The sequence below is a fragment of the Thalassophryne amazonica genome, chromosome 17 (assembly GCF_902500255.1).
Source record: "Thalassophryne amazonica chromosome 17, fThaAma1.1, whole genome shotgun sequence".
Taxonomy (NCBI): Eukaryota; Metazoa; Chordata; class Actinopteri; order Batrachoidiformes; family Batrachoididae; genus Thalassophryne; species Thalassophryne amazonica.
In genome coordinates this window covers 31,851,140-31,877,604 of record NC_047119.1, presented here as the reverse complement: position 1 = coordinate 31,877,604, position 26,465 = coordinate 31,851,140, and the positions used below count along the sequence as shown (strand labels likewise).

General features: G+C 38.9%; 1 protein-coding gene across 3 annotated transcripts; it reads right to left on the bottom strand.

Moving 5' to 3' along the window:
* On the bottom strand, positions 1–25,385 carry LOC117528945 (calsenilin-like). 3 transcript variants are annotated; one of them, XM_034191584.1, is made up of 10 exons: positions 25,252–25,385; positions 19,241–19,418; positions 13,155–13,157; positions 6,519–6,643; positions 3,936–4,005; positions 3,723–3,793; positions 1,568–1,675; positions 1,365–1,469; positions 582–644; positions 1–494 (listed from the first exon to the last, which is right to left on the bottom strand). In XM_034191584.1, the coding sequence occupies exons 1-10, from the start codon at positions 25,255–25,257 to the stop codon at positions 447–449; spliced, it is 777 nt and encodes a 258-aa protein (XP_034047475.1). In that variant the 5' UTR covers positions 25,258–25,385; the 3' UTR covers positions 1–446. The 3 variants fall into 3 exon arrangements, with proteins under 3 accessions (XP_034047475.1, XP_034047476.1, XP_034047477.1); XM_034191585.1 differs by lacking the exon at positions 13,155–13,157; XM_034191586.1 differs by lacking the exons at positions 13,155–13,157; positions 19,241–19,418; positions 25,252–25,385 and adding an exon at positions 13,354–14,202.
* Between the last annotated feature and the right edge of the window lie 1,080 nt (positions 25,386–26,465).

Here is a 26,465-nt window from a genome sequence, read left to right as displayed (position 1 = left end):
GTGAAGGTAGATATTTATTGCAGTATGTTTAGGGCCAACATAACATTGATTGTGTATCACATTTACATAAAAATCCATAAAATGTTGAGTATATAAGTGTGCTTTTACATGTGCGATTGCACTGCTGCTCAAGTTATGAACTGTAACAATTTGTCATTTGTAATTAATGTGTTTTACAGAACATGCTTTTACTGGTTGTGCTCTTCTGTTAATGACAAAGAAAATGTTATTTCTTTCACATGGAAAAAGAACAGTGTAATGCAAAGAAGCATTTTTTTTTTTTTTTTTGCTAAATCTCGCTGTGATTTGGTGAATTCGGCACATTTGTCTGCATAGAATAGACGGACTCTAAAAAACAATTCACCAATTTGTATTAAAATGTGTCACATATGTTGCGTGTGCTCAAGTCTTTCAGTGCAGCATTTCTGCACCATGTCTCTGCACATTTAGATGACATTCTCAAAAAGCTGCATAGAGGCCATGATGTTTTCATCCTGCAGTGAAAAAGAGAAAATGTGCTTGTCTGTTCTTTGGAGGGTTGATTCAAGTGGTAAAAAATAAATAAGTGATGATGCATTTACCTTTTGACAGGTTTCAATGAATTCATCAATGGTTACCACTCCATCTCTGTTACGATCCATCTTCTGCAAAAGCACATATAGGAGTGAAATACGCAGTCACTGGCATGTAGGTACATAGAAAATATAGTCAATTCACACTTTTAAGAGATAAAATATCAAACATTATTTTAGTTATGAAAGCATGATAATAAATGATTCATGGAAGGGTTCGGATTTGATAATCCATCTGGCATGATTTAAAAAAAAAATGTTTTAGACATAGCTATATCATAACATTGTGAGCGCCAATCTGCACATCACTTTCAAATTTGAGAGTGATTGGGGCATGTTTGATTAAGATAGAATGTAAAATATACATTAAATTGGGTTTTCAATGTTAAATTTAAATGGCCACAAAATCTGCAAATGTGAAAGGCTGTACAGCTTTAAAAATAGATTAGGTTTTGGTCAGGTGATTCAACTAACTAGTTTAAAAAAGACAGAAAAAAGATCAGAATCATGATAAGTTTTGCGTCCCCCCACCAGTGAGTATACTACGCTCGTTGTATAGATTTATATATGGTTTTAATCAGTGCATGTTCACAGTCATGGGTTGACAGCTAGGATTTGGAGGCACTTTCTTGTGGTTTAAATGCATGCCTCGTTTAAATTTACTATGCACAAGAATATGCTTGGCACCAGTGGTTCCGTGGAATGTGTTCTTCAGTTAGACTTGATGTAAAAAGTGTTTGTGAGTCCACAAATGAAGAGCTAACAAATTGGTCACTGGTGAACATAACGTACCTGGAAGAATTTCTCAACATGTTCAAAGGGGGAATCGTCTCGTACACTGGGTAAGGTGTACCTGCCCATCATGTCATAAATAGATGTCATTATAGCCAACATTTCCTGCAGGAAACCAGAGCGACATACAGTACAGCCACACAAATGACTGGAGTGATACAGGTTTTAATATGCTTTCTCATAAAACAAAGTCATTTTCTCACCTCTTTAGTAATGTGGCCGTCTTTATTTATATCATACAGGTTGAATGCCCATCGAAGTTTCTCTGTCACAGAGCCTCTGAGCAGCACAGACAATCCTAAGACAAAGTCCTGGAAAAGACATAATGACATCTTTCTCGTGCTTTAGAAACTGGAAATGACTGTAGGAGATTAGACATAAAATCAGAATTAGCTTCACTATGCAGACCGCAGGCATAGCTACATATGGTGGTGGATTGCAGGTTTAAACCCCCTCCGTAAATAATCATAGCAAAACATTTGGCTTTTTGATGCTTTAACTGAATGAACCAACTGCTTCAGAAAGTGATTCACTGTCTTGAAATGCTAATAAAACAATTATTTCAGAAAAGTACGTTCCACGTTTCAAACGACTCAATGATAAATGAACTAATTGCTTCAGAAAATGATTGTTTCAATCATGCTTGAAACACTGAAAAAAGTATTTGTTTAAAAAATAATTCAGTGTTTTGAAATGATCAATAGATTAAATAAAGCAGTTGTTTCAGAGTCAGAAAATCTCTTGCTGTTTTGAAATGATTTGAAATACAATGATGATAATTGACAGTGGCGACTGCTTGTATCAGACCGTGTGGTGCAAAAAAGACGGGACACAAATGCTAAGCTCAGACACTGGAGGGATTCGGTCAAAAGGTTTTACTGTGTTGACAAGCAAGGTTTGGTACACGATAAAGCAGTCCAAAATCAGCAATGGTAACAAAATCATAAGGCCAAGGCAGGGTTCAAAAATGAGCAGGTAGTCATCAAAAGCAAGGCAAATAAAAAGGTTGAGAAGTACACAAAGAACAGGGCTGGAAGTGAAGGCATGAAGCACAACAATCTATCAGGGAAGAGAGAGAAAGAGAGGCTTAAATACAGGGTGTGATGAGCAGGTGAGAGGAAAGAGGTGTGCAGGAAAGCTCCAGAACAAGGCTGGAAAGCAGAAGGAGAACCACCCACCACCAAGCACCCAAGTGACAGACAAGAGAAAACAGTTAGACAAATCCCAAGCACAAAGTGACAGAAAAGAATCCCACAAAACAACTGATAAAACCCACAATCCTGACAGCTTGGTTCAGAAAAATGAGTCACTGTTTCAAAATGCTCAACAACACAAAGTATTCATGTTTGAAAAAGATTCAGTGTTTCAAAATACTAAATCCCAGACATGACACAAATCCTTCAATGTTTCACTTTTTCAAAAGGCTTAAAATGGTAAATAAATCAGTTCCTTCACAAAAAGTTTTGTTTTGAAATGCTTGAAAGACTAAATGTGACTAATTGGTTTATAAAATATTCACTATTTAAAATGCATGAGAAACCATGAATAAAAATTGCTTCAGAAAATACTGTTTCAAAATACTTAAAACTTTAAATGGAACAATGACTTTAGAATGTTTCAAAAGGCTCAACCAAATCAAGCAAATACTTCATAAAATTGTTTTGTTTTGAAATGTGGAAAAATGATTAAAAAATAATTTCTTCAGAAAATAATTTCCAAATAACAGAAATACTAAACAATACTTTAGACATTTTTCAAAATCCTGAAACAAATTAAACAACTGCTTCAGAAAATGATTTCCTTTTTCAAATTACTCTAAATAGTGAAAAACTAATTTAAAAAGAAACCTGCAGTGTTCTAAAATACTTGAAAAATTATGGTGGGGACACCCAGTGCCCCACAAACTGAATCCTGAGTCCAGGGCACTGGATGACACTTTGTTTTGATGCTATTCTGGGTTTTCTGTTTGCTGTTTTGTCAGCTTGGTAAAAGCGTCATTAAACACCTTGTAACTGTTAGAATGGCTTAAGCAGTGGGTCACCCCTCTGAGTCTGGTCTGCTTGAGGTTTCTTCCTTACTATCATCAGAGGGAGTTTTTCCTTACCACTGTAGCCTGTGTGCTTGCTCTAGGGGTTGGTAAGGGTAAACCTTACTCGTGTGAAGTGCCTTAGAGGCAGCTTTGTTGTGATTTGGTGCTATATAAATGAAATAAATTGCAATTGAATCCTTGGCTATACCCCTAACGCACAGTGATTGTTGGTGTGTTGGGCAAAGGGAAGTTTGCTGTCCCTTACTGGAGCTGTTGCACCTGCAACCCAATCCCGGATAATCGGTTGAACATGAGATGACGGTGGTTACCTCAAATCGGATTGATCCACTTCTGTCCATGTCAAAGGCGTTGAACAAGAAATGTGCATATGTGGTGGCATCTGAGAGCAAATAAACACAAGTTTTTTTAATGAGTAACAAATTTTCTGTAGTACTGTAAATAAATGGCAGTTAGCAGATCTGATTCACATAAATTGAAGTGATGAGATGAGTTTGGTTGCTGTCTGTTATTACATGCTCTACCTCCTTGAGGAAAAAACTGTGAGTAGATGGTCTTGAATGTTTCTTCGTCCACCAGCCCACTGGGACATTCCTGTGGAAACAACAGTTGAGATCACAACTGATTGTGTAACAACTATCAGACTGACTGTTTGGTTCAAGATGCACACGGACCTCGTCACAAAAATCCCAGGATTGTTGTTCAGGTGTGCGCACGTGTTGTTATTTAGAAACATGAAACTAGTATAAAATCACTAAAAGGTCAACAGCTCAACAAAGTCTCCACTGGTGGGGATGTTATGTAGTATCTGTAAAGTTTCTCAATCGGGTAAGAGATACAACTTGACATTTAATCTACAGCAGTTAGTCTTCTCAAAGTGAATTATTCCATTTGAAAAAGTATTACAATATTTTCCAGAGTATAAGTCTTAGGTTGTTTTTTTTGTTGTTGTTGTTTGTTTGTTTTTTACTCGTTTGTGAGGTCCGATTCAATTTAAATTTTCAGTTTCAATTTCAATTAAAGGACTTTATGAGGATTCAAAGCGCTGAACAAAATACACTTCAATAATGAAAGACTAAATGCCTGTAATAAAAGTACACTTCAATAATGCACAAAAATCTCAAATGAAAGCTGATAAAACAGAAAAAGTGGCAACTTATACCCATTGCAATATATATATATATATATATATATATTCCTCTTCAAGATGCATTTTTGACAGGAGCAACTTATACTCTGGCAAAATACGGCATATAGTATCATTCTACACTCAACAAAAATATAAACGCAACACTTTTGGTTTTGCTCCCATTTTGTATGAGATGAACTCAAAGATCTAAAACTTTTTCCACATACACAATATCACCATTTCTCTCAAATATTGTTCACAAACCAGTCTAAATCTGTGATAGTGAGCACTTCTCCTTTGCTGAGATAATCCATCCCATCTCACAGGTGTGCCATATCAAGATGCTGATTAGGCACCATGATTAGTGCACAGGTGTGCCTTAGACTGCCCACAATAAAAGGCCACTCTGAAAGGTGCAGTTTTATCACACAGCACAATGCCACAGATGTCGCAAGATTTGAGGGAGCGTGCAATTGGCATGCTGACAGCAGGAATGTCAACCAGAGCTGTTGCTCGTGTATTGAATGTTCATGTCTCTACCATAAGCCATCTCCAAAGGCGTTTCAGAGAATTTGGCAGTACATCCAACCAGCCTCACAACCGCAGACCACGTGTAACCACACCAGCCCAGGACCTCCACATCCAGCATGTTCACCTCCAAGATCGTCTGAGACCAGCCACTCAGACAGCTGCTGAAACAATCGGTTTGCATAACCAAAGAATTTTTGCACAAACTGTCAGAAACCGTCACAGGGAAGCTCATCTGCATGCTCGTCGTCCTCATCGGGGTCTCGACCTGACTCCAGTTCGTCGTCGTAACCGACTTGAGTGGGCAAATGCTCACATTCGCTGGCGTTTGGCACGTTGGAGAGGTGTTCTCTTCACGGATGATGCGAAGGAGATGTGTTGCACTGCATGAGGCAAATGGTGGTCACACCAGATACTGACTGGTATCCCCCCCCAATAAAACAAAACTGCACCTTTCAGAGTGGCCTTTTATTGTGGGCAGTCTAAGGCACACCTGTGCACTAATCATGGTGTCTAATCAGCATCTTGATATGGCACACCTGTGAGGTGGGATGGATTATCTCAGCAAAGGAGAAGTGCTCACTATCACAGATTTAGACTGGTTTGTGAACAATATTTGAGGGAAATGGTGATATTGTGTATGTGGAAAAAGTTTTAGATCTTTGAGTTCATCTCATACAAAATGGGAGCAAAACCAAAAGTGTTGCATTTATATTTTTGTTGAGTATATGTAGATTTTGACCCTGTACTGTTGGAAAAATAGGCTGCAGTGATGGAATATGACCACGAGGTGGCACTAAGCAACGTTCATTGTCGTCTATGTGCCAAACAGGTTTTTTGTTTGGGGGGAAGGAGAGAAATCATCTGAGGTGACAAAATGAAACTGTCATTGTAATATGGCCTACACAGAAATAGACTCCGTTCCCCGAGTGGCAGCTGCAGGCAGGTAGGGGTGAAGTAAGGATTACACAGGGGTCAGATTTTTTGAAAATTACACCAGATTATTTCTCTGATTATAAACATTCCAAAAATGTGTAGTTTGCATTATCTGCAGCCTAAAGACAATGAGTAAAAGATAAAAACCAACAATAATTGTGAGAAGGGGCAAATTCTGTGTGTGCAGGAGTCAAAAATAAAGTTGCTGAACTTTGCACAGGGCCATCACAATAATAGCCTCTTTTCACTTTGCAGTAAGGCTAAATATGCATTGTCCTGCTTATATGTGTGTGTGTGTATATATATATATATATATATATATATATATATATATATATATATATATATATATATATATATACTTTTCTAAAGCATAATTTAAAAATAACTTACAAAATAATCAAAAAGAGTTCAATATTTTAAATACGCTGTACTTTTATGGGGTAATAATTTTGGAAGCGTGTTGATATCATTCACGTTTAAAGCATCTGACTGTTAATTCGGCGCTCAGTACATTTTTGAAGCCTCTGTAAAGCGACTGCAGCTCCTTCCTGGTGAACTGGGTCTGGGCTTGGAGCTGTTCGAGGCCTTCAGGCTGGTGACGCACCATGGACAGTTCAAGGTCGCTGTCACTGCTGTCTGTCAGAGAGACAAAACAGAATAGGAGGGACAACAAGGAAAAAGAAAAAAAAAAGCAAAGAAGCAGCAGTGAGACGAGAAATGGGAAAAAACAAACAGGAAAAGGGCATAGAGAAAGAATTGCAAACACAAAACGCTCACCATCTTTAAAAAAAAAAACAACATAAAAGTTAAAGTATTAATGAGACGGAAGGTGCGAGGAGGGAATGAGTGGGAGAGAAATCAAAGTTTGGGAAAAGAAAGACAGTTGAAAATGTAAGGAAACTGTTTAAAGGTGTGATGGTTTATGTTGAATTTCTAAAAAAAAAAAAACCCTCATTAATTTTACCATAAATAGCACTCGTTTGTTGGTTGTGATTGAATACTGACTGATCAATGACAGAAATATCTCCACTGAAGTCCACCAGTCTGTTCATCCACACGGTCTTCCAGAATTCCTGAATTTTGTATTTCAAGCTTGAGGATAATTAAAGCTACAGTGTGTATGATACAGGGGCGTTAATTAGCAGGGATGGAAGCTAGTATTCATAAGCATGTGTTCATTAGTGCAAGATTAACCACAACAATGTGTTTTCAATGACTCGGAATGAGCCCTTCATATCTACATGGGAGTGGCCCCACCCTCATGGAGGCCACCATGTTGCACCACCTTGTTGATACAGAAGCCCAAAAAGGACATACTTCGCCTTTCATACTTTGCAGCCTGGCCAGAAAACTGAAGAGGAATAAGCATTGTTGCCCTATACACTGGCAGGTGGTTGCTTGTGCAGACTAACAAGTCTGAGAAGGCTCATTTTTGTGAAATTGAGGATGATACATATTGCTTATCAGAAGAGAAACTAAGGGAGCATGCATCCCTGTTGCCAAAGAAGCAAAAACATGAAGGGAAAAAAAATATTGTGTTTGGCAACAGCATAATGTAATCTGCAACCTCACCACTAGGTGACACCAAACTGTACAAACTAGCTTTAAAAAAATCTTGTACTGTTGAAGGGGCCATGTTGTGCCAAATCTGTTCTAATCTACCTTTTTTTTTTCCCCACTTACAACCCCTGGCAAAAATTATGGAATCACCGGCCTCGGAGGATGTTCATTCAGTTGTTTAATTTTGTAGAAAAAAAGCAGATCACAGACATGACACAAAACTAAAGTCATTTCAAATGGCAACTTTCTGGATTTAAGAAACACTATAAGAAATCAAGAAAAAAAGATTGTGGCAGTCAGTAACGGTTACTTTTTTAGACCAAGCAGAGGAAAAAAATATGGAATCACTCAATTCTGAGGAAAAAATTATGGAATCACCCTGTAAATTTTCATCCCCAAAACTAACACCTGCATCAAATCAAATCTGCTCATTAGTCTGCATCTAAAAAGGAGTGATCACACCTTGGAGAGCTGTTGCACCAAGTGGACTGACATGAATCATGGCTCCAACACGAGAGTTGTCAATTGAAACAAAGGAGAGGATTATCAAACTCTTAAAAGAGGGTAAATCATCATGCAATGTTGCAAAAGATGTTGGTTGTTCACAGTCAGCTGTGTCTAAACTCTGGACCAAATACAAACAACATGAGAAGGTTGTTAAAGGCAAACATACTGGTAGACCAAGGAAGACATCAAAGCGTCAAGACAGAAAACTTAAAGCAATATGTCTCAAAAATCGAAAAATGCACAACAAAACAAATGAGGAACGAATGGGAGGAAACTGGAGTCAACGTCTGTGACCGAACTGTAAGAAACCGCCTAAAGGAAATGGGATTTACATACAGAAAAGCTAAACGAAAGCCATCATTAACACCTAAACAGAAAAAACAAGGTTACAATGGGCTAAGGAAAAGCAATCGTGGACTGTGGATGACTGGATGAAAGTCATATTCAGTGATGAATCTCGAATCTGCATTGGGCAAGGTGATGATGCTGGAACTTTTGTTTGGTGCCTTTCCAATGAGATTTATAAAGATGACTGCCTGAAGAGAACATGTAAATTTCCACAGTCATTGATGATATGGGGCTGCATGTCAGGTAAAGGCACTGGGGAGATGGCTGTCATTACATCATCAATAAATGCACAAGTTTACATTGATATTTTGAACAATTGAAAGGATGTTTGGGGATGATGAAATCATTTTTCAAGATGATAATGCATCTTGCCATAGAGCAAAAACTGCGAAAACATTCCTTGCAAAAAGACACATAGGGTCAATGTCAACGAGCAGATCTGATTTGATGCAGGTGTTAGTTTTGGGGATGAAAATTTACAGGGTGACAAAATACGAGTGATGTGTTGGAGCGTTCTTTTGTTTTTCATGATTCCATAATTTTTTCCTCAGAATTGAATGATTCCATATTTTTTTCCTCTGCTTGGTCTAAAAAAGTAACCGTTACTGACTGCCATAATATTTTTTTCTTGATTTCTTATAGTGTTTCTTAAAGCCAGAAAGTTGCCATTTGAAATGACTTCAGTTTTGTGTCATGTCTGTGATCTGCTTTTTTTCTACAAAATTAAACAACTGAATGAACATCTTCCGAGGCTGGTGATTACATAATTTTTGCCAGGGGTTGTACATATCGGCAGGGTTTCATGTTAAATGTCACCTGTCCCACAGGTCCGTGAGTGTGCATGTAAAAACATTTCAATTTAAGTCTGACGATTAACTTTAGACTTCTGCAACATTCATTCATTCATCTTCTACCGCTTAGTCCAATTAAGGGTCGCGGGGGGCTGGAGCCTATCCCAGCAGTCATAGGGCGTGAGGCGGGGTACACCCAGGACAGGACGCCAGTCTGTCGCAGGGCCACAAACAGACAAACAAACACAGATACACCCACAAACACACCAATGGACAATATTAAAGATTCCAATCCACCTAACCCGCATGTCTTTGGATGTGGGAGGAAACCGGACCACCTGGAGGAAACCCACACAAACACGGGGAGAACATGCAAACTCCACACAGAAAGGCAACGGGAATTGAACCCACAACCTTCTTGCTGTGAGGCAACAGTTCTAACCACTAAGCCACCATGCTGCCACTTCTGCAACATATGTAACGTAAATCCGCATCTGGACACAGGCTTCCTTTGGGAGACGAGTGCAAATGAGCCTTTGACTGCAGATTTAACTCCTGTCAGTTGTTCCTTAAAATGTGGAAATTTTCATATTAAGATATCACGCACACAAAGAAATATAAGCTCAAATCAGAAAGTTGGCATGAGATGGAAAATGAAATAAAAGAACCCCACAGTGATTCTTACATTTATAATTCATCCAGAAAGTATTCACAGCACTTCACTTTTGCCACATTTTGTTATGTCACAGCCTTATTTCAGAATGGATGAAATTCATTTTTTCCTCAATATTCTATACACAATACCCCATTATGACAATGTGGAAAAAAGTGGGGTTTTTTTGTTTAGTTTTTTTTTTTTTTAGATTTTTGCAAGTTTATGAACCCCCCCCCCCCCCCCCAAAAAAAAACAAAAAAAACTAAGAAATCACATGTGCATAAGTATTCACAGCCTTTGCCATGAAACTCATTGAGCTCAGGTGCATCCTGTTTCCACTGATCACCCTTAAGATGTTTCTACAGCTTAATTGGAGTCCATCTAAATTCAGTTGATTGGACATGATTTGGAAAGGCAAAGGTGCCACAGTTGACAGTGCATATCAGATCACAAACCAAACATAAAGTCAAAAGAATTGTCTGTAGACCTCTGAGACCTCTGTTTCTCAAGGCGCTAATCTGGTGAAGGGTACAGAAACATTTCTGCTACTTTGAAGGTCCCAATGAGCACAGTGGCCTCCATCATCCATAAATAGAAGAAGTTCAGATCCACCGGGACTCTTCCTACAGCTGGCTGTCCGTCTAAACTAAGCGATCGAGGGAGAAGGGCCTTAGTGAGGAACGTGACCAAGAATCCGATGGTCACTCTGTCAGAGCTCCAGCATTCCTTTGTGGAGAGAAGAGAACTTTCCAGCAGGACAACCATCTCTGCAGCAATCCACCAACCAGGCCTGTATGGTAGAATGGCCAGACGGAAGCCACTCCTTAAGGCACATGGCAGCCCACCTGGAGTTTACCAAAAGGCACCTGAAGGACTCACAGAAAAAAACAAAATTCTCTGGTCTGATGAGACAAAGATTGATCTCTTTGGTGTGAATGCCAGATGTCATGTTTGGAGAAAACCAGGCACCATCCCTACAGTGAAGCATGGAGCTTCATGCTGTGGGGATGTTTTTCAGTGGCAGGAACTGGGAGACTAGTCAGGATTGAGGGAAAGATGAATGCAGCAATGTACAGAGACATCCTGGATGAAAACCTGCTCCAGAGCGCTCTTGACCTCAGACTCGGGCAACGGTTCATCTTTCAGCAGGACAATGACCCTAAGCACACAGCCAAGATATCAAAGGAGTGGCTTCTGGACAACTCGGTCCAGAGTCAAGGACCAGTTGGACAAGGACAAGTTGGGACAAGCTTATCTCGGCTTTCAGTGCTTACCAGTCGAGTGAGTATAAGAGAAATTGTGGAGAGCTGGGCTTGTCCCAACTTGTCCTCTAACACTCCAAAACGGAGGTGTTCCTTTGTCTTGCTTCATCAGCGAATCGGTCGTGACGCGCGAAGCCTCCGCGCAGCTTTCCATGACAAAAATCTCTTGTTAAAAGTGAAATCTGCTGGAAAATGGCTGATGTCCAGCTCTTGTGATAACCAGAGAAATTGCACACGACGGTCCCGGCTCCACACAGCCATCCGTTTAGAAATGATGTGGTGGTTTCTGCCTCTCAATGGCGGCTCGGAGCGCAGCGCGCCATTGTGGGGCATCCTTAAAGCTGTAGTAACACTCCTTATTCTCTATGAGGCCCGTAAAATTTTCACAGAAAGCCAGATAAATTTTTCGAATGGTTTCCAGCTGCCTGTCTCTAACAGTTTCTGAAAAAAAGCCCAAATCATTCCGCCATTTCCTCGCAATGAAACGACGACGAGAGGGGTGGACCAGTGCTCACTCAAAGCCTGCCCACAGTCGAATGACGCAACCGACAGGCATGGAAAAACTCATGCATGTGCACGAAGGTTCAAGCTTGGCTGACGTAAAAACATATGAATCAAATCCATATATTTTTGCATAAAATAAAAAGGTTGGATACTTTTCTCACAGACCTCGTATGATTGCTTAGTTTTTATTTTTTAATAAATTAAAAACAAAAACTTTTTCATGTTGTCATTATGGGGTGCTGTGAGCAGAATTTTGAGGGAAAAAATTAATTCACTCCATTTTGGAATAAGGCTGTAACATAACAAAATGTGGAAAACTGAAGCGCTGTGAATACTTTCCGGATGCACCGTACTTCGACTTATAGAAATGGATGCCGTGTGCTCTGGCCCAAACACAAGGACAAAGCAGGCTGTTATCACTAACAAGACCAAGTCTGTCATGGAATGGTGTTTTGTCAGTGCTTTTAACAAAGGTAATTTACACTTTTGCAATCCCATAATTTTAGAGCAACACATGTTGCCTTCGGGAAACATTTCCATGTATTTTTCAACAAGAGAATGCAAAACCACATTCTGCACATTTCACAAAGACATGGTTGCAAAAGAAGAAGGTATGGAAAGGATACTGGACTGCCAGCAGTCCTGAACTGTCCCCATTAGAAAATGTGTGACAAATTTTGAACTAAAAAAAAAAGCATCAATGACAGATGTGTTTACAGAAAGAATGGGACAAAATAACACCTGAAATGCTTCACTGGTTGGTATCCCCGATGCCAAAATGTATTTTAAACACTGTGAGAAGGAATGGCAACATAACAAAGAGGTAAACGCTTTAGCATCCAAACTTTTATTGGAATGTGTTACAGGCCTTAAAAGTTGGAATGGATGTGTAGTAACATAAAATATCTTTGGTTGATAAAGTCTCCAATGGAAAAAAAAAGTCAAAGTACATGTAAGAATTACTGCGTTTTTTTTTTTGTTTTTTTTTAGTATTTGCATTGTCCTTACTGTCCTAACTTGTTCTGATTTGGGGTTGTAGATTCAAGCCACTTAGAATATTATTGTGACCATATGATCTCAAAGAAAGAAAGAAATCCTCTGTAAGCACTAAGGCTTGTTGGCCCCATGCTTATTCCCAGATTCCATAGCGGATGAAAGAGTATCCGACTCCCGCTGGATGAGACTTCAATCCATCAGGTTACTTTAACAGCCAAAGCCAAGTCCTCATTTCCAGCTGGGTGGACTTGGACAATGCAGGCAAAGTGTCTTGTCCCAGGACACAGACTGGTAATGTGACCAGGAATCAAGCCCAGGTCTACTGATTGCGAGCCCAATTCCTTATCCCACTGATCTACCTGCTTTGCCCTCAAGGAAAGCACAAGAAAAAAGTTTCAAGTCATTTGTATTGTGAACATAGTCTGAATACCTACTGTGAGAAATGTCTCCTCTTTTAATTGTATGCATGTGGAACCTGGAATAAAATTAAACTCATTTCAAAGAATGCCTCTGGTGGTACTCACCATCTTTACCGGTAAGTTTGAAAAAGACATCAGAGAGATTCCAGAAAGGTGATGGAGAAGTGAAAAAGAACAAAGAAATTAAAAGGATGGTTAAAACATCTGGCCCAGAGCCTAAAACGTATGTTTATTCGCAGATGACACACTGTTAATTTTCATTTCAACTTTAAACAAAGGAGCAAAGGTGCTCTTTGGGTCTTACCTTCTAATGACAAGGGCTCCCAGATCCCAAACTGTTTGAGCACAATTATAAACAAACCAATAACCACCGCGATGGCAATCATTTCCATGCCCTCCAATCCCATTATTGTCTTGCATATGATGTTGTCAACAAATGAATTTCTAATGTCCAGCTGAGCTGTTACCTCTGATGAAGCCGTTTGCATCCCCCAAACATCACCTGCTGCCAAGATCTCGACTCTTCTTTAGTACCTCTTATTTGTACAAGCATCAGCAATTATGCATCGCTTCAATTAAACCCCGACTTTAACCACTGGACCATTAGAAAAGCGCTACCAGGCTGAGTGTGAGGCTGCCTTCTTTAAGTAGACAGGTCCAAAGTCCATCGCCGTCCTTACAGATGAATTCATAAAACTTAAATCCTCCCAGAGTACCCAGCAGTGTCCCCAGGTTCAAATGTTCCATCTCTGGCACTGATGGCATTTTACCTCCTGACGGGTTCATTTTAGGATCTCCATCACCTCCGGGGCTCCGCCCCTGCTGAGCAGTCTGCATGTGCAACGATGGCAGTGGGGTATTACCCAAGGAGTTTCTTTAGTAATAGTCTCCGATTGACAGCCTGAGAGGTCTTTATTTGCTCAGTCATTTCAATGATGCAAAGCTGTAAAACCAAGCATTGATCCACATCCGCTGATGGCTGGAATATGAACAGCACTTAGTGTGAAGGAGTTGGCCCTGCCCCGCGTGGCGCTGCCAGGAGTCTGTTCAGCCATTCTTAACACACAGCTGAAAAACAATGTGACTGTTAAAGCTTTTATGACATCCCAACCTGAGGGTCGTATCAGAGTGGATCAATTTTAAGGTTACGCAAAACAGGTTTTACAGCCAGGTCCATAAGTACTTGGACTATCACACAATGAAGATGTGCTTGTTGTGTAGACTTACAGTTTGAATAAAAACATCACACAAAGCAAATTTAAATTAAATAGTTGTAAATCAGAGGCAGTTCCCAAAAAGTAGGTGAGGGAAGCCACCAAGACATCAATGACAACTCTGAAGGCAGTTTTGGTTTCTGTGGCTGTGATTTTTGTACGACTTGAGGGATTTCTTCTATACCTCCACCAAGGCCACACAGTGCTTAAAACATCTTCAGGATCCAAACTACTCATATATTTCAGATCACATTCAAAATAAAATCCCTCATTTTCTAGCACATTATCCATCTACTCACTAAATGTCTCATAACCTTTATAGTTTAATTTTGCTATGTGCCAAACATTTTCTGGATCTTATTTCCAGAATATCACCTCCATTACATTTTGAGTTATCCTGTGAAAAGACAAATAAGCAAACAGCAAAATATTAAAATATTATCTCCATCATTCTCTGTTCCACTGGTGATGCAAGTGACGCAACTGACTGGTGTAAAACCTGCACAAACTCCCAATGCAGATCTGTGCTGCGGTGGCCAACCTGAGCAACGAGGGCAGTTGATATGCTCAAATTCTTCTGCAGAGGCACGAGGAAACATGCAGCACTGAGGACCATAGATACACTTTGCAGTCAGATAACACCCAGCAATATACTATCAGTAAGATCTGACCAGTGGGATCTGGCAAGGTCTAGAGTCCAGAGATGTAAATGTAGAGCCATCAACAGTCCAGAGATGTCTGGACAGAAGTTGTCTTCATGGAAGACTTGCAACCAAAAAAACAAACCTCTGGTCTTTAAAGAAGCCCAAGTGACTCCAATTCATGAAAACAAGAATGGATTGTTCTGCTCCCCAGTTCTTGGGTTTGCCCAAGAACTGGAAAGTAATTCAAGTAGTTTCTGCAGGCAACAGCAGAGCATGGTGGAGGGTCTTTGATTATTTACGACTACATTTCTGTAAATGGTTTTTCGAGGGGATGAATGGCCTCCTCAGTCTGAGAAGTACAAATAGATCCATTATCCATCATGCCAGATTATCCGATTGATCCCAGATTATTTCTGCATACAGCACTGTAATCAACATGAACAGACGAACAAAGAGAGATGTGTGTCATCCAAACAGAGCCCTGATGTCACATGTCTGGGATTCCATGAAGAGAAAGTTACTGAGACAGCCTGAATTTACAAAACAACTGTGGTCAGTTCTTCTAGATGTTGGGAACCTGCAGAGCTCCTTAAACAGCCGTATGCAAGTGTGTCTAAGAGAATTAATGAAACGTGAAAGGCAAAGGGCGATCCCACATATTTGTCCTGTTTATGAGCTTTAAATTTGTTTATTGATAAATCAACTGCTTAAAACTTTTGCACAGTACTGTGCATGCAGTGTTCAAACTGGAATAATTTTTAACAGGTTCCTTTTTTTTTGTCAAGTGCATGTACGAACAAAATGAGAGTAAAAATTATTGTGAGTGTAGTTCACAACTGATGACTCTGCACAACATAATGGACTCGGTTTAAGTAGGAAAGGCGAGCAGAAGGCCAATCAATTGTTGAGAGGTAAAATATCGGTCTTGGATCAGGGAGTGAATGCAGGCCAGAAATGCATTTCAATGGACAGGACAGTTTATGTAAGTTAGAGACTCTAAATGGACCTGCACTTAACGTCTGAGTGGATGAACGACTAAAATAATCTTCCAAAAACAATGTCTGAATCATATGATGGACAATAAGCTGTCACCTTTGAAAACATGGATGCTAGTTTGGATATTGGCAGCATTTTTGTGAATATGTTTAAATGTACTTTGCCAGGCTGAAGAAAAAAAAAAAAAACACTCAGCTGTTACACCGACATGCACAAAAAACAAATAATTCAGGTCTATACCGTTTAATGCATCCTAAGTGCTGATCTATCCCAGTTCTCCTATTAAATACAGACATGGGTGAGGTGTTTTAAGCACACAGATGCAATCATCAGCCTCACAGCTCAGTTTAATGACTGCACTGAGAGCAACATGACAGCTTCCAGCCAGAGTCCGTCAAAAACCATACAATTCTTCTTGCAAAAAGGGTCTGAACCTGCTTTTATTTGAGCATTTTATTGGTACAGTCTTAGATTCTGAAACAAATAATTACCTCAGAAAGTCAGCCACGTGCACAAAGCTGTAAATTAGAACATGGAACATTCAGTGAGTCCTCATCAGACTCATTGGCGTAGAAATACAGTAAAAGCAGATGTGGAAGCAGACTGGATTTGCTAATAATGCAGAACATCAGGACACTCTCACTGGTTATTGTGTCTTATACAGTAAAAACATAGCTTACTTTCTTGTTCCTTTCCTTCCCAAGTTCTTTTTGTCCTTTCTTTCTTCCTTTGCTTCATTCCTTTCCTTCTTTCCTTCTATCCTTGTTCCTTTCCTTCTTTTGTGTTCATTACCTCTTTCCTTCTTGTTTCCTTCCTTGTTCGTTCTTCCTTTCCTTCCTTATTTATTTTACTGATTCTTTTATCTCCTTTCTTTCTCGGGGCAAAACCTGGTCAAAAAGTGCATGTGATGCCTGTGGGGTTATGGAAAATGTATATTTAAACTATTATCTGCTAACTATGTGTATTAGTAGAGAAGCAGTGACTATTAACATCATGCAACCAAACCTTCTTAATTGAGGAATAATTCCATATAAACCTGCCTACGGTAAATGTTGGTAAAAATATACCACAGTGAAACACTTGAAGGTACTATAATTTCATATTTTGTTTTTAACTTTCTTGAAGAAAAAAAAAAAAAAGATAGCCATAAATGTTTAAAACATAAATTAAGTAAACCAATGTACTTTACATGCAATAAATTGAACAAATAAATATAAATTAAGAATAAATAAACAATACCAACAATAATAATAGCAATAATAATAAATTAGGTAAGATAAAACTTTATTGATCTCACAGAGGAGAAATTCACATGTTACGTCACCTCTTAAAAAAAAACACAAGATGGGTGCAAGTAGAGGAAAATGTTCATCAAACAGCATGTGCAAGGATAAGCAATAATAATACTTGTAACAGTACAATAAAATAAGAAAATGAGGTAGAAATTATACGGGCACTTATTATGTCCTTTGATCATATTGTATGAAAAACAGAAAAAAGGGAAAATTTCACACTTTTATAGTTATCTTTACAATGAAAGTGTGTTAAGAAATTTGTTCTAGTAGTCTATGATGACTTTTTCACGTTTTTTCAGCATCATTATATGCAAATATTGCCATTTTGTGCTTGTCCCACACCCAGACTTTTGATCTTCAATGATAAAAATGAATGGTAAAGAAACGTTTTTTCTAATGTTTTAAAATATCTCTGAATAAAATATCAGTAAAATAATCAATACATAATTGGGGTATTCAATGTCATACAACTGTTGTCATTTTTTTAAACAAAATGTAGTTGTCCCACACTATTGCCGTAATTTCCACCACAACACTGTAATGTCCCTTTAAACAGTTTGTATGAAAGATTGTTTGGGTAGTTTCTATGGAGATAAACAGTGACATCAGAGCACATGTATATAGCGCCAAATCACAACAAACAGTTGCCCCAAGGCGCTTTATATTGTAAGGCAATGGTGTGGTGGAAATTACATTTACAAGGCCAATAGTGCCCGTAGTTAAAGAATCACCCATATATATATTCACAATATGTGAAGTGGAATTTAGATGTGATAAGGTGACATTAGTGCAGGGATTTGTAAGCAGAAGCAAACTTCAATCTAGCTATTAACTGTCAATCAAGTATAATTAAAAATAATATTGCTATATTTTACATATTTTATTTTGTTTTCATCTGATAAATATTTGAAATGGGATTTTAAATAGTCTTTCATAAGATTTCTTCAGCGGGCACAGCGCCATCTATTGCTTAAAGTCAGTAGTGCAAAAACAAAATGACGTCAAATGATGGCATAATGTCAACAGACCAGTAGATGGCGATGCACACAAGTAAAACAACATTTTCTATTAAGTAACTTTGAAGCTGACCCATATTAAAATTCACAATATATAATAACATTCGTATGCAATATAATTTGTCAGAATAAAAGCTATCCTGTCCGTACACGTCATGTTCTGTGTTTGATTTTGTTTGTAATTTTGAACTACTGGTAAAGTGGTTAGAACTGTTTATCTCAGACAGTCATCACCACTGGGCTTCTTTTTTATTGGGAGTGTGTTTTCATTAAGTAAGTAAATCCAGTGCATAATTCTGAGCTTCAAGGATTAGAGTGTCATACAGGGTGGCCAGCTACTTTCGTCACTGTCACAGTCTCCAGTCCCATCCAGGACTTGAATTAGCAACCGACTGCACAGAAAGTCAACAGTCTAGCAACCACACACCTCAGCTTTTTCACTGGGTATGTCAAAATCTAAAGACTGGTGCCGCTGTCAACACGAGGAAAAGTAGTCACAGGAGCCAATGATTGTTTAAAAATTTCTACTAAAAAGATGGGATTGAATGTTTCACAGACAAATGACAGAACTGAAGGCCTGACCTGCCTGTTTTGTGCATGCAGCCCCCTCTCTGTGCACAGCCAGGCAATGTCAATAATTTAGGTAAACCAAGAAATGAGGGCAGACATTGGTAAAAGCCACAAACAATCTTCTGTCTTCCCTTCAGATTCTTCAGAATCTTAAAATGCAATCTCTGTGTTTAATATTATGATCAAAGGGAAAAAGAAAAGGTTGGCTTCACATCAGAATCAGTGGTCCATTCACAGACTGATTGGGTGCTAAGATGAAGTGGCGCTGGAAGATGAGCGTGTTAGAGAAATGGTGACAACAGACCTTATATTGCTGTTTTGGTGCATGCATTAAAATTCATGTATCCTGCAGTGCAGGTGATTGACAGCCTGCTGCTCTGCAGTCCCACTTCCCCTGCTGTCACAAACAATCGGTCCTCCCACTTGCTGTACTTGTGGATGTTTTTATGTCTCTACCTGGACCCTGCTGAGTGGTGCTGGCAATGATCCACTTGACAAGGCAGCACTTCATCAGAGATTTCCGTGAGATGTGTGGTTTCTGCCACTTGGACCCCTCCGTCTGGCCTCCTGGGTTTGTCTCTTTCCCACTGATATCGGACAGCAGCCCCCCGTCCACCGCCGCCTTCTCCTCCGCCTGAGGAAGACAAGACAGTGCAGATCATCGCAGAAGACAGGATCTTTACATTTCAACTTTATCTAAAGTCTGGGTCTTTTAGTGAAGCTTAGGGCTAATAGACGGTGATCAACTTAGTATTTCTTCTGTTTTTCTTGTTGCTTAATGCTGACAAATTATACCTTATTTGTCATCTTTCTGCCGTCTGATTCTATTTTTTTTCTCTCCCTCTGTTTGAGGTGTGGCTCCATCCAGATGTAGGAGTGGATGCCTTTTTCTGCAGGCTAACCCGTCCTGGACACCAGCATGGACTCCCAAAATTTCCCGTATATTTGTATTGTCTATTGTGTCAGTAGCATGGTCCAAACAGAGGGTCACCCCTTTGAGTCTGGTCTGCTTGAAGTTTCTTCCTCAATATCATCAGAGGAAGTTTTTCCTTACCACTGTCACCTGTGTCCTTGGTCTGGGGGTTAGTAATGTTAGACCTTACTTGTGTGAAGTGCCTTGAGGCACCTTTGTTGTGATTTGACAATGAAATAAATTGAATTGTAATAAAATTCTTGTTTTCTGATGAGCGTGATGCTGCCATCCACATGGCTACAGAACTATATGCTCTGATAGGTTTGAAATTAATGCAAATTATTTGCTGCTGTGTTTGTAGTCACCAGATCTCCACGCCAAAGTGATGGAACACCGTTTGCAAGGATGCACTATTTTTCTTGCAGCTCATCTAATGAAATTTCACTTTTCTGGTTTATTTTTAAATTTATTTTCATTTATATAGCGCCAAATCACAACAGAGTTGCCTCAAAGCACTTCACACAGGCAAGGTCTAACCTTACCAACCCCCAGAGCAACAGTGGTAAGGAAAAACTCCCTCTGAGGAAGAAACCTCAAGCAGACCAGACTCAAAGGGGTGACACTCTGCTTGGGCCATGCGACAAACATAAATTACAGAACAATTCACGAACGAATATACAAGAAATGCTATTGGCGCACAGGACAGGAGGGTCGCCAACACAAATACAACTCCCATCTCTGGATGGAGCTGCACCTTAAACAGAGAGATAAAACAGAATCAGGTATCAGAAAGACAAAAAAAAATACTGTATAATTTTCCAGCATTAAACAACAAGAAAAACAGAAGAAATACTAAGGTGATCGCCGGCCACTAGCCCTAAACGTCACTAACAGACCCAGAATTTAGGTAAAGTTGAGGCCGCAGCCCGCTCCAATTACTAATAAATGAATTGAAAGAGTAAACTGTACCAGTATGCTAGCCATATGAAAGGGAAAATAAGTGCGTCATAAGTCTGGACTTGAAAATCTCCACAGAATCTGACTGTTTTATTGACGCAGGGAGATCATTCCACAGAACACGGGCATGATAAGAGAAAGCTCTGGACAGCGAAGGATCAAAAATGACCCCAAGGTTCCTCATTTTGTCAGTGTATGACACACGAGCCGAGGCTGAGCGTTAAGTGGTCAAATTGATGCCGATGTCTCACTGGACCAAGAACCATCATTTCAGTCTTAGTATGTTTCTAGACATCCAACTTCTCACTGCTGCAAGGCAATCTTCTAAGGATTTTATGTGAACGAGATTACCAGCAGTTATCGGTATGTATAACTGAGTATCATCTGCATGGCAGTGAAAGGTAATCCCAAAATGCCACAATATGTGCCCAAGGGGTGCTATATAAAGGGAGAAAAGCAGGGGGCCTAAGACAGACCCCTGTGGAACCCCAAATTTCATGTCACTAAGGTTAGAGGTAATTACTGTACAAAACACAGTAAGAATGACTGGTCAAGTATACGTCAGTCATGCAAGGGCACTCCCAGTAATCCCAAAATGATTTTCCAGCCTATCAAGTAGAATATGATGATCCACTGTATCAAATGCAGCACTGAGATCTAACAGCAACAGAACCGTAGTGGTGTCCGAATCCATTGTAAGCAGAAGATCATTCACCACTTTAGTGAGAGCCGTCTCTGTGGAATAATGACATCTACCCAGAGGTAGATGACAAATGAGATACACGCTTGGTTTATTAAGTTTATAATACATACCACTGCAAAACATTGTTTAGAGCAGCAGCAGCATTATGGGAGTTTTTTATATATATATATATATATATATATATATACGAGGGTAGGCTGAAAAGTTCTAAGGCTCATTATAATGCAGTTAATGCATTACTCCTTCATGGGGAGCCTTAGACCTTTTCAGCCTACCCTCGTGTATATATATATATATATATATATATATATATATATATATATACACACACACACACATAGGGTGTGTCAATAAAATGTTACCACTATTTGATCGTACACAAGTTTTTGAAATGAGAACTTATTCGAAAATTTTATTTACAGACTTGTAACAGAAGCATCAAATTAACATTTGATACCAAATTTTTCCCACTTTGTCTCATGTTTTCCTCACAGTTCAGTAATTGATCACATGTTCAATCCACGCTCCTCTTCTTTGGATTACAGCTGCAACACGCACATTGAAGTTTGTGATGACATTGCCACACATCTCAAGAAGGATGAATGATTTGGAGACCACCTCCATCTACGGAGCTGAACACGCTTTTGTTTCTTTTATGACTTCTTTAACCATCACTTTGTTTGATTAAAAAAAAAAACTTTTCATGTTGTCATTATGGGGTGTTGTGTGTAGAACTTTGAGGAATAAAAGAATTACATCTATTTTGGAATAAGGCTTTAACATTAAAAAAATGTGGAAAAAGTGAAGCACTGTGAATACTTTCCAGATGTACTGTAGCCATCCAGCATTTCAGCTTCATGTTTGTAGGTTTTGTTTGTTTGTTTTTTTGGGAGGTGGGGGGTGGGGTGGTATTCTTGTATAATTTTATTTTTGCAGTTATTTTCTTGTGTCTTTTTTTTGTGGGGTTTTCTTGTGTCACCTTTATTCATCTCCTCTCCGTGTGCCTGTTCTCTGCAGAGTCTTTTGATATTTACTTGCGATGACTCTATCATGGTGTTTGGATGTTTTGAATAGACTGTCGAGAGACCACAGAGAACTGCTGTGTTTGAGAGCTCTCTGGTCCCATGATGCCATTTGTGAATGTGAAAGGAAACCAGCAGCACTGAAAATTTCACTCAATTATTCACACCCCTTCAAAGTGCATGAAGAAAAGCTCACAACTGACTGTGGTTTAGTGACGATCAAGCGGGTGAAGCACTGATGGACAAAAAGCTGTGATGGAAACATAAATACTACTCTGCATACAATCTTCCAGTTCTATTACTGTATCATAGACTGTATATTATTAAGTTCTTAATGATTCATCACTAATAATGTTAATAATTATTCCTGTTGTGCTAAATTTCCCAGTTTATTCTGGTGTAAGCTGGAAGCCCACGTTGGCTCCTCTTCATCTTCTATTTCAGCTCTTCTATGTTCCTCCCTATTGACCAACATCTCAGCGTATATTAAAATTCCTGTTGTGCTTAATACCTTAAAGATATCTTACCAATTTGTAGCTGCATCGCTCTCTGGTTCATTATGTAATAACCACCTGTTCCCGGCCACTTCATATCTGGACTATGCATTTTCAGTGTCGCATAAGAAAAGATATGAAATGTCTTAGTAATTTGTATTTATGCATATTTAATATCTTTACCAGTATGTCAGCTTGTACAAGTCATTTATTTAGGTACTTTCAGGTTTGACATTTTTCCTTTAAGTGCTTTGCTACTTTTCCCTCGTAGAATCCTGGGACAGACATCACAGGATTATTTCAGAAATTTACAAATACAGGTGGGATCTCTGCAATCAAACAAACTGCAAATAAAGAGCTGCTTGAGAGTGGGATTTAGGAATTTGGCTCAGTGATGAATGGTGAGATAAAGCCATACCTGGACCACAGTCTCATCATATACTCATACAGCTTAAACTTATTTCTAGAGTCCATTTTTCAAAGTGACACTGTTTGACATCTACCCAGAGGTAGATGATAAATGAGATACACACTTGAACCCATATTGCCACTTGAACTACATGTTTTTCTTCTGCCTCCAGTTGCATCATTTTTGGTCAAATTATTTTAACATACTCTTTACTATACTGGAAATTGATCTGCAGCCTTGACCACTAATCACCATTAAACCAGGCAATTTGATTACATCACACCTGTTCTGGCTTCCTGTGACTGTAAAAGCAAATTTTTAGATTTTGTTGCTGATATATAAGGCTGTAAGTAGTCATGTACTCACCTATCTTACTGAACATGTTGAGCCTTATGTGCCTACTTGTGCCCTGCACTTACAGAACATGAGATGGCATTGTATCACTAGGGTTAAAAAGAAGTCAGCAGGCTTCAGAGCCTATACTATCTGTGCTCATACTTTGTGGAATTTACCATGGTTTGATATTAGAAAGTCCAGTTTAAAATTTTAAGGCAAATCTTAAAACTTATTTATTTTCTGCTGTTTGTCACATTTAGATTTTTATTGCATTTTAACAGCATCTGTCGTTTGTACGTTTATTTACACTTGGCATTTAATTTTAACTGTTGTTTTGAACACATAATTGTGTTTTGTTGCTGTAGTTTGATATTTCATTATACTGAGCAGTTTGTAAATGTTTCTCATTAATGTGCTCTATATTGTTGTTGACGAAACTTTAATATTTGTTCTTAACACAATAATTCTGGTGAACAATATTAGCTTATCAAATATATAGCATTTTGTGCCATTAATGCATAATAAATGATATACATACATACATATACATACATCTTCAACCACTTATCAGCGATTGGGTCGCGGGTAAATTATGAACACCATAATTATAAACAGAATGAAAACTGGGAAAATAATAGTCACCAGTCTAGAGGTGAACCAGAAAATGACACTCAAAAAAAGGAAAAACCAAACCCTTTTTCATAGAGTCTAAGTTAAGAGGCATATTTTGTGAATATTTGCTTACAGGTGATCTAAAAATACTGAAAGATGTTCTGGAGCTTCACTGCTCAGGTTTTCGCTTTCAAAAGTCAACTTGCAATAAAAGCACCTCAGGTTAAAGATTCTGATCCCACACATAACATCCACGGAAAAAGCAACGGATACTGGGAAATGCGATGTGTCACCTCCTGGAAGCTCCTTCGATCAATAGACACAAGACTCCAGTAACATCAAAAGTGGGAAAGCACTCAACTTTTAAAGAGCAGGAAACACATTTTAAAGTCACCTTAACAGGAAAATGAAAATATTTATTTCTCGTTAAAACAGGGTTACTACAAAGTTGAGACAATCTCCTCCAAACAAATAAGGCATCAGTTTTCATTATCATATTTTATTTTATTTCTTTAGTTATTTTGACAACTCATCATAACTGCAAAGCTGCCAAGTTTAACTATATTCAATTATGACACACTGAGCTGCTCTACCAGGGTTTAAAGACCTTGCTCAAGGGCACTTCAGCTGTAGTAATAACAAGGCAAGTGTTGCTTTTCCACTGTCACCATGCAGATTTTAGATGGATTGGATCACCTCAATTTTAGGTTTTGTGCCTCCAGTAAAGTCCTCATAATTTAAGGCAACACTGAAATATGAAATTGTAAATTGAATTTATGACACAACATGTGATAAATACGAGCTCTTACAGAAACGCACAAGACGCCAATACCATTTTTTGACAACTCTCATTCAAATTGCAAACACCAACCACACAAAACCTAAACCATAAAACCTTGTGCTGCAAACTCTTGTTGATAGACTAGACAGCACAATGTGTTCAAATGAACTTATACATCACATGCACAGGAATATTACGACAACACGCAAAAGAAATCTGCAATTTGCAAGAAGCATTTACCTGCATTGTTGCTAAATTGGGTCTGTTTTGCTGGAAATTGCTGTAGTCCTCCTGCTAGTTGTATGTTCCTGTAGAAAGACCCTGAGACAGCTGCAGAGAGACAGACAGAAGGAGAGAGAGAGAGAGAGAGAGAGAGAGAGCAGCTGCTCGAAGGAGGAGCTGTCCCTTGTGCTGAAAAACACTGCGTGCTGATAAAAAAAAAATCTCAATGAAATTATAGTTATATATTCATATATCTGATTGAAGTTTTACAATTGATGCATCAGAGGATGAAAATATGATTCAGTCAGTGATCTTCAGAGGACAGATATCGAATGTGTGAACTGGCCTCAACAAGTGACAAACTATTTATAGACAGAGACGTCTGGACATGCTGTTTACATGGTGACTAATGTTATTGAAAGTGTCAGACGCATTATAACCTGCTGTGATGAAGTCTGGGGCCAGACAGCCACAAATATAATCCTCTCAGAGGAAATTAAAAGAAGAATCCGTATGTATCATAAAGTCCCTGCTTCAGAAGAGCCTTCTCAGGAAAATAATAATAATGAAAAATAATAAATACAGAAGCAGTATTATATTTGTGATTTGTTGGGCCAGCTTAATAAAGGGCTTCAGTTAGGGCTCTGTCCCACTGGGGAGAGGATTAATTGCGCATGAATTGAGTATACAAATTACGGGCGTTCGTCGTCGTCCGCAACAAAAATGTCCCAGTATGAATTATGGATATATTAATAATATATAGCGAATATATGACGAACAATCACGGTTGTATAATGCATGTAGTGAGGAAACGGATCTGACGCATTGCAATTATCACGGCAGTATGACGGGTGTATTATGAATGCATTGCGCACGTGTTGCGCGTGCACGGCATTTGCATTGCGGTCATAAATGAAGCGCACTCGCTCCTTTCGGCATCACTACTCACACGAACAATACAGCCTCTGGAGCATTTGCTGGACTTTGACAAGTTGATTGGAGTAAACAAGCAGTGAACAGGGCGAGTGGTGACGTCAGCGGATCGCATCAGAGCGCAGCTCGTCTGAACGATTATAACAAGAAGTTAAATCTGTTATAAACATAGCTGTAACATAGTAACAGCTGCAGACAAGAAGAAAAACACGCAGCTGTTTTATCAAGCCTTGACAATGTAAACAAGTCAAATAATTACCTTTTTAGATGGCTCAAAATGCTTTAAGCAGCTTGAGCCG

Excerpts from the sequence above, each read along its gene's own strand:
- LOC117528945 (XM_034191584.1), bottom strand. Across the intron at positions 3,794-3,935 it reads ACAGTTTTTTCCTCAAGGAG|ATGCCACCACATATGCACAT; the intron begins GTAGAGCATGTA and ends ATTTGCTCTCAG. Across the intron at positions 1,676-3,722 it reads GTGGATCAATCCGATTTGAG|GACTTTGTCTTAGGATTGTC; the intron begins GTAACCACCGTC and ends TGTCTTTTCCAG.